This window comes from Ruditapes philippinarum, unplaced genomic scaffold (assembly GCF_026571515.1).
Source record: "Ruditapes philippinarum isolate M1 unplaced genomic scaffold, ASM2657151v2 ctg6573_1_1_1_1, whole genome shotgun sequence".
Taxonomy (NCBI): Eukaryota; Metazoa; Mollusca; class Bivalvia; order Venerida; family Veneridae; genus Ruditapes; species Ruditapes philippinarum.
In genome coordinates this window covers 19440-36974 of record NW_026863705.1, presented here as the reverse complement: position 1 = coordinate 36974, position 17535 = coordinate 19440, and the positions used below count along the sequence as shown (strand labels likewise).

Genomic DNA, 17535 nt, shown 5'->3' with positions numbered 1-17535 from the left:
GCACTGTACTTATTTAGCTTAAAAGAGAGCAATAATTTTCCCTAAAATCTAAAATTATCACTAAGGCAAAATTCCATCAAGAGTGATAAAAAGATTTTCATATTCATTTATTTTTCAAAATGTCTGTGAGAGAAATCGTTTTCCGTTCATGCCAGTTTTTCTTTCCCTATGGTAAGTGCAAATACAGTTATACCTACGTATTTCGGACAGACTCAGCCGAAAGGCGTTCCTTTTGATGAATCTATGGTCTCTTTTTACGAACTCGTGTAACTAATCCAGAATGAACAACAGTTTTATTTAGTTCAACTTATTCCAATCTTTTAGAACATACAAATAATAGAAAACTAGTAATCCGTTTTTATCCACACGTTATATGCAAACGTTTCTATAAATAAGTACTCAAAATAGTACACATTTATACATTATTGACGATAATGGAAAATCAGGGGCGTGTCATCAAATCAGGAAAGATGCACGAAGTTTTCGTGCTAATCTTAGTGTACTATGAACCATGTTAATCAATACCACTAAATTTATGATAACGGTTATATATTTTTTAAAGTATGATAAGTTCATCTTTAATGGTAACCCTCCAATCACTGCACCTGTCTTGCGAGTCCATACAAGTCAATGTGTACGCTGTTGTGCGATTGAAAACGCGCGTTACTTCTTAGGAGCCTGTATGTTTTAACACGAACCATTTTCTTGCGACTATCTATCACGGCTGCTAGTCTTGAAGACGGAGCACTGCTTGCCAGCAATGATATTGTTTTGAGGGGCATCAGGAAATGGGTCACACAAAAAACCCAAACAAATCCCCAACTTTTTTATTATTTTCTATCTATTCATTTTGTTTAACTTTATTTTATTTTGTTTTATTTTTTATAATTTATTTATTTATTTATTTATTTATTTATTTATTTATTTATTTATTTATTTATTTATTTATTTATTTTTTATTTATTTATTTATTTATTTATTTATTTATTTATTTATTTATCTATTTATTTATTTTATTTATTTATCTATTTATTTATTTATTTATTACTTCATTTATCTATCTATCTTTTTATTTACTTGTTTATTTTTGTTTATTTTTGTTAATTTATTGTTGTTTTTTAATTTATTAAATTTAATTAATTAATTTATATATTAATTATTTTCATTTATTTATTGATGGTGGGAGAGAGGTTGTTATTAAGTTATTGTAGACGGGCCCCGGGGGTATAAGTTAAATAAGAAATAGACTGCCTCTTTTCGCCCCCTTTTCTATGGCTAATTGGCCGTAAAGAACAGCATACAATTGGTTTTCAAAAGTTGCAATAATAACAATCATGTGTGTTTAGTTTTATTTTATTACAAGCTCACATATAAATACAAATTCAAAAGTTACTTATTGCCTGGTAGACTAACTAAATCTTTTGTACAACTGTTTGTCAAAAGTTTGGTTTAATATTGTATTACATTACAATATATGAACGTTAACCCCCTTTTTGATACTATCATATCTCACACAGTATTTATCAGTTGTAAACGTTTACAGTTCGTCTTCATAAGCTTAATCTTATGTGTTGGATACATACTCACATTTAAATATGTGTAAGTATTGTCTATTTTAAATCTTTAATTCGTCAACTTATCTGAAAAGATTAAGTAATATATGAATAATTGTCATAACTGTTGAATTCCTCAAGGTTTTTTTTCTTTTATTTGATTAATTAAACGATGCAAAGTGTTATCAAGGAAAATATTAATAACAGCACCATAGTGCAGTAACGGGTTAACACCTGTTGATTTATAATAGGACTTAACCCGTTACTGCACTGAGGTGAAGATACGATATTAATCATGTTTGAGTTTCGTTGTGTTTAAAGCACTGAAGCTTTTGCACATATTCGTGCTGTGTGACGGAGGAAAATACTCTATAACAATTACGAACAAATTAAACCATGCTAATTTTATTATCCAAATTCGATTATTAAAACTCTGTGAGTGCATTTAACATTAACTTTAAATTTACTATTTGAGCCGCGTCACGACAAAACCAACAGTGGGTTTGCGACCAGCATGGATCCAGACCAGCATGCGCCTCCGCGCAGTCTGATCAGGATCCATGCTGTTCGCTATCAATTTCTCTACTTGCAATAGAGTTGGTAAGCGAACAGCATGGATCCTGATCAGACTTCATGGATGCGCAGGCTGGTCTGGATGCATGCTGGTCGCAAACCCATTATGTTTGTTTTGTCATGGCGCGGCTCATTTTATGTCTGAATAACATCAAGTCATCACGTTTACGCCAGGTAGCGTAACTGAGATTATAAAACGAAAATAGCTATAGATGGTTTTAATGACTCTTCAACCATATTCAGTTCGATATAGATAAAATACAGTAATGTCTTTCATTAAGTCCACCATTGACCATCTGGTCTTATTATTTTGCCAGTCTTAAGTTTGAGACTAATTCAGATAACATAAAAATATTTTTTCTTTGATATACATGTATTTTTTCATTGATAGTCTAATAAATTTATTGAGATAAGGACAGTTAAAGGACATAGAAAACGACCCGGAACTAATAAAATATACTCTACAATCGCTTTTTAAAAGTCTTTGATTTTAAGGAAGGTGTTTTATTTATTATTTTCATGTTAAGCTGCCGAGTATAAGTATGACATTGACAACTTTGAAGTATCAAATGATATGAAGAAAAACTTTGACAAAGATGGATATACCTTAATTCGGTAAGTGGAAGTTTGAACATTTTATATGTTAATTTTCAGGCGGCCTGCTGGTGGTCACTACACATACGACGAGTGCAGACCAAAATCAGCCGGCACATCCTGCGATCATGGTTTGCACTGTTTGATACTTGATCAGTATTTACTATGAATTTTCCAGTTTAAAAAGATTAAGGGTCCTGTCATGATTTTAAGATGAACAAGTCCATTTTAGATATTTAATGTGACAGTGATAAATATCATTAAAGTATCTTAAAAAGATAGAGATCATTTGCCCGTTTTTGTTGTTGTTTTTTGTTGTTGTTTTTTTCCGTGTTAAAACGACTATGAACATACTTTACCACTGTATGTTTTGTTTGTTTGTTTGATTGATTGGGTTTTACGTCACACCGACACAGTGTAGGTCATTTGGCGACGTTCCAGCTTTACTGGTGGAGGAAGATGCCATTCCGTGCATTATACACTTTGTACCACTGCATGTAACAACTGGCGTTTAATAGAAAACAATTCTAAACAAGACTAAGAATAAACAGTTCAGCATGATCAAAGCTTTTAAATAGCTCATAGGCAGTATTGCAGACACCCTAAGTCTATGCATACACGTTCAAGCAATATTTTTTTCTTCTATTTCACGAACGTATTTAACGTATTGTTTCTGTGATTATTTATTTTACACCACCCGCCTAAAACACACCACCTCTGACTTGCATTAGAAAACAAAATCAAGATAAAGTTAAGCCTTGCTTTCTTTTGTAATTTGTAAATTTCTTATTACATTACAGCTCTATAGTCTTTACTTTAACAGGTTACGTAGTATCATATTGATTATCTCTTTTAATGAATATACTTTGTAAAAAGTGAAATTTCTAAAGTCTTAAAGCATTCAATTGGAAATGTACAATATTTGTAAAACATGCACATTTTCAGAAACCTGTTTAGCAAAGATGAAGTACACAAGATTGAAAAAACTATAACAGAAGGAGGAATGATGAAACATTCGTATATGGTAAATATAAGCTGAAAACGTTAACGTCAACAGCCGATATATAGCCAATATTTTTAGCTCGACTATTCGATAAGAATAAGTAGAGCTATTGCAGTCACCCGAGCGTCGGCGTCGGCGTCGGCGTCGGCGTAACCACTTATGTTAAAGTTTTTGTAATAGTTCTATTATTTTCAAAGTCCATAGACATATGGCTTTGAAACTTTGCACACTTGTTCACCATCATGACCCCAACCTGTAGACAGGAGGAGGTAACTCTATCAAGCATTTTGACAGAATTATGCCCCTTTTTCGACTTAGAATTTACGTTAAAGTTTTTGTAATAGTTCAAATATTTTCAAAGTCTATTGACATATGGCTTTGAAACTTTACACACTTGTTCACCATCATGACCCCAACCTGTAAACAGGAGGAGGTAACTCTATCAAGCATTTTGACAGAATTATGCCCCTTTTTCGACTTAGAATTTACGTTAAAGTTTTTGTAATAGTTCAAATATTTTCAAAGTCCATTGACATATGGCTTTGAAACTTTGCACACTTGTTCACCATCATGACCCCAACCTGTAAACAGGAGGAGGTAACTCTATTAAGCATTTGACAGAATTATGCCCCTTTTTCGACTTAGAATTTACGTTAAAGTTTTTGTAATAGTTCAAATATTTTCAAAGTCCATTGACATATGGCTTTGAAACTTTGCACACTTGTTCACCATCATGACCCCAATCTGTAAACAGGAGGAGGTAACTCTATCAAGCATTTTGACAGAATTATGCCCCTTTTTCGACTTAGAATTTACGTTAAAGTTTTTGTAATAGTTCAAATATTTTCAAAGTCCATTGACATATGGCTTTGAAACTTTGCACACTTGCTCACCATCATGACCCCAACCTGGAAACAGGAGGAGGTAACTCTATCAAGCATTTTGACACAATTATGCACCTTTTTCGACTTAGAATTTACGTTAAAGTTTTTGTAATAGTTCAAATATTTTCAAAGTCCATTGACATATGGCTTTGAAACTTTGCACACTTGTTCACCATCATGACCCCAACCTGTAAACAGGAGGAGGTAACTCTATCAAGCATTTTGACAGAATTATGCCCCTTTTTCGACTTAGAATTTACGTTAAAGTTTTTGTAATAGTTCAAATATTTTCAAAGTCCATTGACATATGGCTTTGAAACTTTGCACACTTGTTCACCATCATGACCCCAACCTGTAAACAGGAGGAGGTAACTCTATCAAGCATTTTTTTTACTATCAAGCACTAAGAATAGTCGAGCGTTGCTGTCATACCGACAGCTCTTGCTGTTTATATAACATTTTTTCCTATACCCGCACAGTTTATTTGTTTGATTAGTTTTTTTGCGCCGATGACTTTTTTAGTTATACAATGGCAAAAAATCTAACTTATTAGTTTTCTTGGATAACAAGCCAGTACCAATATTCCACAAGAAACCAACTACTTATCCCATGTGATTTCAGAATCAGCGGTGAGGGAGACTCAATGTCCGAGATAAGTTATCTTTTAGAAATTTCGTCTCGCCCAAGGATTAAACCCCTGACCCCTTCATGTATTACAAAACCGATGCCTCTTCCCACCCCCCCCCCCCTTTGATCTCATACACGGGATCGAGCAATGCTGTCGAATCACTACATAAGGCATTGTGTATATAGCTAGTCCGTGAAGTCACGAACTCACTTCTTTATTTGGACTAGCATTGGATTCCAAGCTGGCATATTTTCATACTAAACAGAGCAGAGACTAAATGGGTGTTAATTTGTTTATATAATATCCCTCGGAATGAAGTCATGCTACTTGTCGTAGTGATTCTGTAATCTATGGACCTGTGTTTTTGATAAATTCTTGTTGAATCTTTGATATTGTATTGAAAGAATAATTTTTAAAATGCAAGTGTCACCATAAAGAAATAGTAAAAAGAGAATAAAATTTCCAAGGTGTTAAAAATACTCTCAAGTTATTTTCAAAATGCTTCCAGAAATTGGTTTAAAGGTGGTTTGTGATAACATTAATTAGACGTGCTCATGTGGGGGATGTACCGAATTTTATTTAGCCGCTTTGGTGCTGTACATTTGTGTTTTGCCTTTTTTTTCTTGTAAAATTGGTTTTAGATACCGGACAAAGATGGCCGCTCCCCGATTATTGGTTTATGGCAGCATCCAGGAAATGACGTCACAGGAATGATGACGAGATGTGAAAAAGTCGTCACTACAGCTGAAAAGGTTTCGTTTATACATATTTCACGTGCAGAAGATCTACTTAATGTAGACCATCATTAGTGTTTAGATAACTTTCCAACTTTGCCGACTAGAAAACTAATCGCAAAATGATCATTGTCTTGAAATCTTTGAAATGTTTAAGCTTGAAATGTTGCCTCCCTTTCATGCGTTTCAAGTTAAACTTGCCATTGACTTGATAGATTTGGTCTGAATAACTACATGTTCAGAAAGTTGTTATCATTTCGTTATATGACGTATAATATATGCTTAGACAGTCATCTTTATTTTCAGTAATGTTACATGTGACATAGAATATGTTTATCGTCTGTAGGTTAAACTTTTAAGTTATTTTCAGCTCCTTGGAGTGGAGGAGTTGTACCATTACCACTGTAAATTTCTAATCAAAGAACCAAAAGTTGGCGGAAGTTTTGAATGGCACCAGGATTATGGGTAATGATTAATGAATGTAACTATGATGATTATAAAATGACATCGCAAATAGTTCTATGGAAATCATCGTACTTTTACAGTGTACTTATATTAAGTATATAGAGTCTCCTTCTCTATATATATTTGACTGGCGATAGTTGATTCGTCAAGAACACACCTTTCAAATCTTGTTGTCGTCTATAGTTTAGACTGTTTGATATACATCTTATAATACGTAGCCAATGAAATTCCAGCTTGTATCGCGTATTCTCCTAACCCCCAGTCTCCAATCTTATCAAATAAGCCTCGTTTTCATTTTTCAATTCTAAAAATTCCATATCAAAACTGTATTGTGTTCGGAAGAAGGAAAGTTCTGTAAAATGTCAAAAATGGTGGTGTGAAATAAAGTGATCAGTACAATACAGGTTATACTGAACCTGTAACAATTGCAAAACCAAGATACAACTCGGCAAGCTATATAGTGTTTCGTCCAATACAGGGCTGACCTCAGAAGAATTCAACATTTTACTGTATAATAACCTCATTAAACATTGTTAAGGTGTAATAATTTCATGTTCGATATAGGAAAGCCTTTTTATGCAGTTTATTAACTGTGTTCAAAAGTTCCTGTTGTAAGTTTACCGAAGATTGGTTTATTTATTATCGACGACAGATATTGGTACAACTACTGCCTTAGTCCTGATATGTTGGCTGTGTTCATCGCGGTAGATGAGTGTACGCAGGAAAATGGTGGTCTTGTGGTAACTTCATATATGTGTCATTTAAGGGGAGCGATAGCCTAGTGGTTAAAGTGTCTGCCTCTCAACCCAGAGATCATGGGTTCGAGCCCTAGTCGGGTCATGACTATGTTTCTTGATATGACACTAGTACTGGATGGCTCCAGGAAGTGGACTTGAAAGTGATTAAATTTAGTTGCAAGAACTAGTTTCGCAATCAAACTTAAATGAATATGTTTAAGTCATATATGTATCGGCGAGATAACGCATTCTTTTTCATTCATAACAGGTAGAATTATTATAGAAAAGTTTTATTTTAATACTTTATTTATCATTTTAATTGTGCACAAGAGCACTATATAATTGCATTTTAAAAGATCGAGTATGATATTGTTTTCATTTCAGGTTTTAAGAGGAACACATAAATGTGGAAGAGTTGACCACGGTAAAACTGGTGGGCAGCAAGGAGCTGACATTGAACGGGTTGAACTTTTAAAGAAGCAGTATGAACTTGTAAATGTAGACCTACAACCGGGTTCGTTTTATAACACCGTGTATATCCGGTAACGCAGGAATGTGAATATAACGGCTTTGAATCATATTTTATCAGCTTATTTTCAATAGAAGTTTAGTAAATGTCATTTGCTTACCAAAAATCGAAATTATACCGTATAATGAGCATTGTTGTACTAATTAGTCTTCAAAGGGCCAAATCACACTCAAAACGGTGGTCAAGCGAATGATCTTGAAAAGTAAGCGATTAATATGGAAATAATCTTGATGAGGGATAAAGTATAATGTATCTGCAGCCGTATGCGGCTCTTCATTTCTTTCAGTATGGTTAAATAGAAAATATATATTGACCAATTTACAGACCGCGTCGGAAATCTTGCCAGGTAGCACAATTCTGTGTTACTTTATGCACGAATTGTGCGTTATATTCACATTCCTGCGTTACTGGATATGCACGGTGTATAAGCTTACGAAACATCATAAACATATACAAAAGACCGACCTCGCTTCGAGATAAGTATTTTAGGCGAATCACACTGTTCTTGAAATTTATTGTGTATTTTTAATCATTTCTAATGATTAATTAAATTTACCTTTCAATGAATGAAAAAAGTTTGCAATGGTTGTAATGGTGCAACTGAAAGTCAAAACAAGCAAACAACTCGCGAAACACTCTAGATAATACAAATTTAGTTTGAGTGGTTTCCCGTAGAGGCGACTTTTATTCCGCCGCGAACACTCAAGATTTTGTTTGTAATCGAAAATTGACTTATCAAACAAAATGTGCTATATATTTAATAAACTGCCTTTTTAATCGTTAGAACCTCCTTTTCATTGGAATTACCGAAATTGGCTAATAAGTCGTCACATTTTTGTGTTGATCTAGTTTATATGTTTATTATTTTATCATTATGTGTCGTAGTAATATTGTTTTCTTGATAAATATACATGTATTACTCGTCCAGAAATTATTTTTTATAACGTCCATTCAATATGAACCATATATTCAGGTGATGTTTTGTTCTTTCACTGCAACTTGCTTCACTGTAGTGGACCAAACAACAGTGAGAAAAGACGGCTAGCTATAAACGTATCATATAACGAGAAAAGTAACAGTCCTGTGAAACCTGACATCTGTCCAGAATACACCAAGTTGGAGAAGGTAAACACTCTTACATGGCCAATTTGGAATGAAATCTAAAAAGCTAAACAATTTCTTTAATGGTTTAGGGATGCTGTACTTGTTCATTAACCCTCATGTGCAGACTCAATCAAACAGAAACTGCAATGTTCGTGTAATTTTGTTGTGATTTTTTAAGTGTTGCTATGGATCACATTATATCCAGATTTCTTTACATATGTACATATGTACAAATTCAATTTAATTGTTTTTTATTAGATTATATATACAATTTACACGTTTCACATAGTTGAGTCTTACATGTTACAAATAGGAATACCCGTTTATTATTAACTGCTTTCTTATTACAATGACAATATTTTAGTATCAAATTTGACATTTTTGCAATATTATTATTTAGGATTGGCTCAAGTTGGCTAGGTTACAGAATAATTATAATTATATCTAATTTTGTACAATAAGAGTAAAAAACTTATATTTTCTTAGTGTCCATCGTTGTTTTCTATATAAGTCATATTTCAAAAAGTGTTCACAACTCTTTCTAGTTTACTTGAAGTTTTGATTTTCTCTCGGAAAAATACTTCTACACACAAATGATAGACATATTCAAATTATAGAATTAACTGTACATTAATAACATTAATTATTGCAGGTATCGGACACAGCTATTTTGGAGTGTCAAAATTATACAGATTTCTCGGGGAAAAACTTCATAAAGCGAGGCGATGATAAACTTGTCGACTTCGCTGACCAGACCTCAAGTTATGAGAAGAGCGGATAGATGTAACATTGACCGCAGCTTGTCTGAACTAATGTCAACGTTTTAAGTTGAAACTATCAAACTAGGAACTGCTATTGTATATTATTAATGTTCTGGTGAAAATACAATAATATTGATGTATATACACATGTGACATTTACGTTGTCTTTGATTATTGCTTCATAATATTTTATAAACTGTAATAAGAACACACGCAGAAAAAAGAGATAAAAAATGGGTTGCGTTTTTTGCGAATTATTTATCAGTTTGAATGAAATAGATACTGCCAATTTAATTTTGCGTAAGTATTTTTCCATGTCGATTTCAATTGGCTGTTTTTTTTGCCTTTACAAAACGCAGTTTATCAGTAACTGTTGATAAATAACCTCTGTACAAATGTATAAGATTATTCAGAACGATAAAGTGGTTCTCGCAATCAACCATCTTCAATATTTGAAGGTCTAAATCTTTTAAAAAAAATACTGGGAGCTGATGAAACACTGATGTACTTGTTATTTTGTATTGATTTCTTTGAGAACTGTTCTATGATTGCATACAGAAAAGTTAAGTTCTTCCGGTTAATTGTTTTCTACTGTCCTGCAGTGTAAAAGAAGGGAAAAATGGAAGTAATTGAAAATGTTGCGAACTTGGTGTGAATTAGCCTGTTTATGGACGGTAGTAGTGAGTGCATTGATACAATGTAACAGTTCTAAAATTGGTGTATTTATATCAAGACATGTGTGCATATCATAAATAAAAACACAGTTGAAACATATTTCACTTCACTTCATCAAATAGTCTTTAATATTTTCATTGGTTCAACGTTACATGATGCCGCTATTGAGTTCTGAAAATAGAAATATTAAATATTTTACAAATAGCAGATTATATTAATTTTTATAGCAAATTGTATCCTAATCAAGGCAAAACAACTATGATATGTCCGTAAGAATTCGGCATATTTCGTTACTTTACGTGTTTGTTAAACCTTTTTTATTATAAATTAATCATATTAAGACATATTCTCATCTACCCTTGCACCGGTTTTCAAAATAATATTTAAACCTGTTAACTACGAAGTTAGCCGAAATCGTGTACGGATTACATCATTTATGAATTGCCTCGGCATTGACAGTATAGTTTAAAGTTTCAAATTTAGTGACATGCTCGTCAAAGTGTAATGGCGTGTACTCCGAAAAAACTTTACATGTTGCCATAATTGTGTTCAATAACTTCAATTATAAAAATAGTTTTGCAAAAATGTGTACAAATCCACATGACCCTTGGGAATTTCTATTAATAGCGTTCAGAAAGTTTCGACAGCGTTCAATTTTCAAAATAGAATTAGGGAGTTTTTTTTATAACATCGGTACTTTTTATGTTCTTAAACGTTTTTTCATTATAATATAACTTACAGCCTGTTTCATTTGTTCAGGGTGATACAATATACCGCCTTGTTTGTCACATTTCTCCATGTGTTTTCTTTCTGGATCTCCTGCCACCAATACCTCATTCTCTCCTTCAACCTGCACAGAAAGTAGCTCTTCAGTTTTGTGTTTATAATATACTATACTCATTTGCAAAATAAAGTGCGCACCTGGTTACAAGTAAATTTTGTTTACCTATTTAAGCATAACATTGATATATTTAGTATCACAATTAAAGCACATCATTCAAACCCAATTCCTTAGGTATTACGTTACGTCAGTTCCATGCAGACTCGGACAATTGATCCAATGAAAAGATGGACACAAATGATAGTGATTAAGTGGAAGGTAATTTGACAAAAAAACGTTAACAAATTTCAATATAAAACATATCATTTTGTTGTCAATTTCATATCAGCCAATTTTTATACCAAATTTGCCAATGTTCTGCTCAAGTAACAATTTCCAAGTCACCAAGTACAAACATTTATACATGTGGATATCTAATATAAATATTATGTTCATTTCATTAAATATTCATTGATATACAGACACCAATTAATTGATGTTTTTTAATTATTTAGTAATTTGAAAAAATACACTTACTGGCTCTAAGTCTCTGCAGTAGTTCAGAAGTTCGCTCATTCGTTCCGAGAAACCATCTTCAAATGCGTCTGGATTAATTGCTATAAAACATTGTCCCTGTATATGAAGAAAATGTGTATTCATTATAATAAAAGAAAACAGTAATGATTTACAGTACTTGAAAATATCATTCGATAAATTTTACAAAATCAGCTAGGATTGTAAATGGTTTAGTTTTAGTCATCAAAGAAAATAGTTTTTGTCATCAAAGAAAAGTCATTAAAGTCGGGTACGAGTAAAATAAAATGGGTCACCGTACAAAACATGTTGCCATCCAATCAAGTTCTAGGAAACAAATGTATTTTCTTAGCTGTAAAAATTTGACAACATTTTTAAAATGCAGTTTGTTCATTCATTTTCTTATTCAATCTTGTTATATTGATATGTGTTCACCGAAATAATTGATTTGACACAAGTAAGTTGAATTTTCATTGAACGAATTAATGACAATATTTATTATGCGCGCCTCCAACGAGCTTTTAAAATCTCATTAGTGTTTGAAATTATTTTTTGTCCAATAGGATCGCAGTATTTCAAATGAATCGTAACACATTTACTTTGGTAAGTCGGGAGTTAATCTGTCTAGTTAATCGACTGTTTTAAAAAATAATTTAAAACACTAAGCAGGTTAAAATTTATTGAATCTGTTTACAACTATTTTTTATTTTTAAACAGTCAATTAACGTGGAAACAAATGAACAGTTATATATTACACATCTGATAATTATTAAAGAATAACGTAATGGTTAATAGTATTGCTTTAAAAACAATGTAAGTCATGTCATTAAAGATTTAGATAAACTCACCAAGTTTGCTTCTTTATTTATCTGATCACTAACTGATATTATATGATGACCGTAGTTTGAGCCACTTAATATTCCACAGAATATCTCCACCATCATAGCCAGTCCATACCCTTTATAACCGGCTGTGAATATATGAGCTGCGTCACGACAAAACCAACGTAATGCGTTTGCGACCAGCATGGATCCAGACCAGCCTGCGCATCCGCTCAATCTGATCAGGATCCATGATGTTCGCTTACCAACCCTATAACAAGTAGAGAAACTAATAGCGAACAGCATTGATCCTGATCAGACTGCACGCATGCGCAGGCTGGTCTGGATCCATGCTGGTCGCAAACCAACTATGTTGGTTTTGTCGTGACGCGGCTCATAATTTGAATAATTCATTTATATGACATTATGCACTTGTACGCGATTTTTACCATATAACTCAGTTAATTAAAATGTCTTAGCTGTGTAATTTTACAGAAATATGTATATTTGACATTTTAACATATAATTATTAAGCTAAATATCCATCCTCGATGCTTATTCCGCCAAAATATGTAAAATGCATTTATCTTCAGAAGCTGATATTTACCAAAGGAAAACACAGCATTTCATGGCGAATTATATATAACATTCATACTAATTATAACAACTATATACAGTAACACCAAAATATCGTTTATGTTCATTTAAATATGGCACATTTTGGTGTTTCATTATAAAAAGAAATCTACAATGCGACACTATTACTATAAATCATTACAAATACATAATTGATAATGTAATATTAATATTTAAAAAGACCTTAATGATTTTATAATGTCCGAAATCATTCCACGTCCTATTGTCTTATGAAGAAGCAAAGTATAGAACAGTGGCATACGTCTTTTAATATCGATTAAACAACATAATATACATAGCGACTTAAGCTTACACGTGCTTTCCACTCCTCCTAAAGGAAGCATCCCGTACACAAAGTTAGGATCAGTTATATTTTGTCCATCTTTGTCCACAGCCCAGCCTTCCGGTATAGGCACACCTATACGCTTTGCATTTATCGCCTGTAAAAAGGGTAGAGAATGATTATTACAAGAATAATTGACCAAGGATAACTTATCTGTTTCCAATCATTATTTTTTACGTACATCGGTATACAATGGTTTATAGTAGAAAAGACAAAGTTGTTTTTGTTTGTTTTATTTGATTTTAAGTCACATCAACACTAATAATGTGTCATTAGGTGACTTTCAATCTTGACTTTAGAAATAAAGGCCTCAGATGCCTATTCATGCATTATGTCAGACACGAGTGGACACCCGAGGAGAACCACATACTTTCCGGAAGCTAGCTAGATAGCTTTCTCGTATGAAATAATCCAAAGTCCCTTACATAATTCGAACTCAAAGCAGTGAGGAGCAGATGATTTAAAGTTGACTACGTTTACCACTCGCCGAATCGTCATAATTATGCTTTTCTGATCATTCATCATATCTATTATACTCATCCGAACCTAAGACCGACACATGAATGAAAAATGATAATTGTACTATAAAGAGCAAAGATAAAAGATCTAAAACTATTTCTTGAAAGTTTGGCTTTACTTTCCCATAAGCCACTGCGCTAGTAGCCATATCTAAAAGAAAGCTGTCACCATCTGTCCCCGGGGCTGCGACACATATTGGATTGGTACCAAGAACATTTTCCTTCCCTCTTGTTGGTGCCATTCCTGGTGACGTATTCGTTAAAGCTATACCCTGTAAATAAAGTAAGATCTTTTAGATTCATTTTAACATTACAATACCAATCAATATTACAATAAGCAAATTTTATTCTTAGTTATAAACGTGTTAGCAATTAAAAAAGCACCATAGCCTTATTTGTTTCAATTCCACACTTGCTAAGTATTTCTGATGCCGTTTCTTCAAGTACGCTTTTTCAAATGATAGTTTTTGCGGAAATTGATATTTACAGATACTTCCGATTATGATTTTGTAGATAACTTTGACGCTAGAACAACAACAATATGTGTGTAGATTAGTTTTCATGCTATATGTATATGAAAATAGGTAGGGATAGGTTATAATATATTTGTATCATAGTTTGGAGACCTTTCTGTTGAAAATGTGTCAGGGTTAAATCGTATACATATACATGCACAGTGCGTTAACTGGAGTGCGGGTATTAGTTACCTGCACTCCAGAGCATGCCCATTGATTGGCTCATTTTTGCTGGGGTTTACATATTGTGACGGCAGAGAAAGGGAAAGCGACAGAAATGTTATATTCAGATGTTCGTTCATTGGTTCATTTTTGCCGGGGTTTCAAATTGTGACAACAGGGAACGTGCTTTTATGTTTGACTATGATACAAAAGAGAAAGAACACCAAAACACTAGGCAATCTGATTAATACTCGGGGGCTACGCCCCCTCGTACAAATCAGATAGCCTCGTGTTTCGGTGCTCTTTCTATTACATATTTGAGAAAGGGTAGCAGTTAGGTAAACATGAACGATACTTATGAAAGGCTATGATGAATTACTTTTGAAGGTTTTATATATTTGAACAAAAGGTAAAAGTGAAATGTAAAGAAAAAGGGTTAAGGTGTATACATGTGATTAATATTAGTAAAAGCTAGGGTTGATGCTTTTAATGTATATTTGAAAAAGGAAGAACATAGTAATATTTCTTTTTTAAAAATGTGATAAGGTGGTTTATACACGTATATGCTTAGAGGAAAATAATGAGGTAGGTAAATGAGGTGAGTTGGATAATCCATATTTGACATATTTGATAAAAGCATGATGCGGGTAATACATATCTAAATTACTTACGATCATACCATGTTTAAGAGCTCGTAGACCATACAATGCAGCCATGCCAAAGTGATTTGATCCTTAATATAGAAGAAAAATATATTACCAATCACATAATTGTAGAAACAGAAATTTCGTTTTAAAAAGTATGACGCTTTTAAAGGAGAGTTTAATTAACGGAGATATAGAATCGAGACAGGTTTTAGTTGGTATGTTATATATCAGTATAATAATTGATTGAACTCATTATAGTTGTTGAAAAATGTAATAACTCTTTTTTCTTTATATGTTTTATAAAGTCAGCGTGGAAATCTATTGCATAGTCTAAAACCGGACTTAGGACTATGTGAATATACGCATTAATTTTATCGTGGAAATAACCTTGTTAGTTACCTCTCACAGAAACAATCCCCACCCCTGCAGCCTTCGCCTTTTCCATTGCTAAATCCATACAGAAATTTCCAACGACTGGGCCTAAAAGATATACATTAAATATATTAAATCAAATCATCTGAAATCTTTGTCCTAAAGAGCATGTAGTTCATTGTGATTGCACTTATTTTTCGTTTAATCTACATTAAATACCATCAAAACGTGCTAAGTTGTCTGTGTAAGAAAATTATAATAATACAAACTTACAAGAATTTATCATCAGTATAATGGAATGGACTCAATTTTGTATATGTTAATAGCGTGTCTATATTTTACCAAGTAATTTATGTCCATCCACTAACGCTGTTGCTGCCGTCTGCTTGACTACTTCCGGTATCCCACTTCCGGATATAATTCCTTTCCTGACACAGATTAAGTATCGCTCTGAAAAATAAAGACAATTCTAAGACTATACACACAATTGGACATAAGTTATTTTTATCTAAATATATTCATCGAGATTATGTAACAGTGGGTTCTATTCTCTGATAACTGTCAGTCAGGATGCCTGAGCAGGATGACAGTTATTATGCTTAATTCATAAACATGATTGCAACATTCATTCAACTTGTACTCTGAGGTAATAAAGCATAAAATAATTGTATGAAAAAAATATCTGACCTAGATTTTTCAGGCCATGACTATAGTGACCTCGATAGTCCGCCGACACAACCATTTCAGCCAAACTGTCGGCATGATCTTCTGCTATTCCGACTGATTTACTACACCGCACGACAAAATCACGGAACTCTTCTACAGGTACTACATACCCAGTAACTGTCGTCATTGTTTCCTTTTTTGTGATAGAAAATGTTAAATACGATAAATTATAACACCATAAACTATATCATTAATGATCCACGTTGTCTGATAAGAATATACTATATAGCTAACACATGTACATAAATTTTGACACTTTGACGCTTTGACTATTTAAAGCTCTGAGATAAGAAAAGTACAAATTTGTTAATGAGTTTATGTTATTCATTCACAGTTTTATATGCCGCTTGAAATGAAATTAGTATACGGTTGCAACGATAGTAAAGTTTCGTAGTAAGCATTTAATTAAACTATTTTGAACAGACATCATTTTTGATCACTTCAGAAAATAGATAGTAATTTTAAATTAGTTATTTTATCGGATCAGTGATATAGTGTACTAATGATTGTCAAGCCTGCTTAATTTCTTACTATTATTCATTCATCAAGCAGGCATAATTTACAAGTATCTTAGTAATTAAAACTCATATTAATCTCTTTCTTTACCGTTATTTGTGAACGAATTTGACAATGCAGTTTAAAAAAGGTGTTTACTTTGCGTAAATGACAAGGTACAGAAAGCCTTATAGTGGGGACTTAGACAAGACTCTAGTCACTTCAGATAAAATCTATGCGATACAAGGGAATCCGGGAACAAGTCCTTAGCTCTTATTGAAAAGACCCCTTGGTTCTTTTTACATGCCCAGCATATAGCACTGGTACATGCGAGGATTACCTGGATTTCTTACCAGTACACATCAAGTCAGGTGGGAAACACTGAACATGTCTCTGAAAAATCTCAAGGGTGTTACCAGGAACGAACCCGGACCTCATGAGTGACAGACAGTGGTCTAACCAACTGAGCTATCGCGCCACCTAGCTATCGCGCTGGCACTGGCGTTTTCGTCTCCAGTTCCAAGAGAGTACCTCAATAGGTGATACCACGGAGAATGAGTGGCAAGGTTTCACCAAGTACAAAAAGTGTGATGACGTCCTCCTAACAGCGCCACAACATACACCTCAAGCAAACAGCCCAGGACTCGCGTGCTCGCAAAAAAAATGGGATTTGAACCCGCACCTGTAAAGTTGATAGACCAGCGCA

The 17535-nt window shown here is 33.2% G+C and overlaps 2 protein-coding genes across 3 annotated transcripts; one reads left to right on the top strand and one right to left on the bottom strand.

Moving 5' to 3' along the window:
- Nucleotides 1–1546: 1546 nt before the first annotated feature.
- Nucleotides 1547–10170, top strand: LOC132723101 (L-proline trans-4-hydroxylase-like). Of its 2 annotated transcripts, XM_060707767.1 has the most exons (9): nt 1547–1599; nt 2654–2741; nt 3666–3744; nt 5877–5987; nt 6340–6434; nt 7087–7174; nt 7556–7685; nt 8674–8825; nt 9457–10170. In XM_060707767.1, exons 1-9 carry the CDS (start codon nt 1596–1598, stop codon nt 9583–9585), a joined length of 876 nt encoding a protein of 291 aa, XP_060563750.1. In that variant the 5' UTR covers nt 1547–1595; the 3' UTR covers nt 9586–10170. The 2 variants fall into 2 exon arrangements, with proteins under 2 accessions (XP_060563750.1, XP_060563751.1); XM_060707768.1 differs by lacking the exon at nt 5877–5987.
- A 22-nt stretch (nt 10171–10192) lies between these two features.
- On the bottom strand, nt 10193–16522 carry LOC132723100 (uncharacterized oxidoreductase YjmC-like). Its single transcript, XM_060707766.1, has 10 exons — nt 16296–16522; nt 15951–16058; nt 15636–15716; nt 15261–15322; nt 14032–14184; nt 13365–13491; nt 12443–12564; nt 11598–11693; nt 10980–11090; nt 10193–10411 (listed from the first exon to the last, which is right to left on the bottom strand). The coding sequence occupies exons 1-10, from the start codon at nt 16459–16461 to the stop codon at nt 10355–10357; spliced, it is 1083 nt and encodes a 360-aa protein (XP_060563749.1). The 5' UTR covers nt 16462–16522; the 3' UTR covers nt 10193–10354.
- Nucleotides 16523–17535: the final 1013 nt, after the last annotated feature.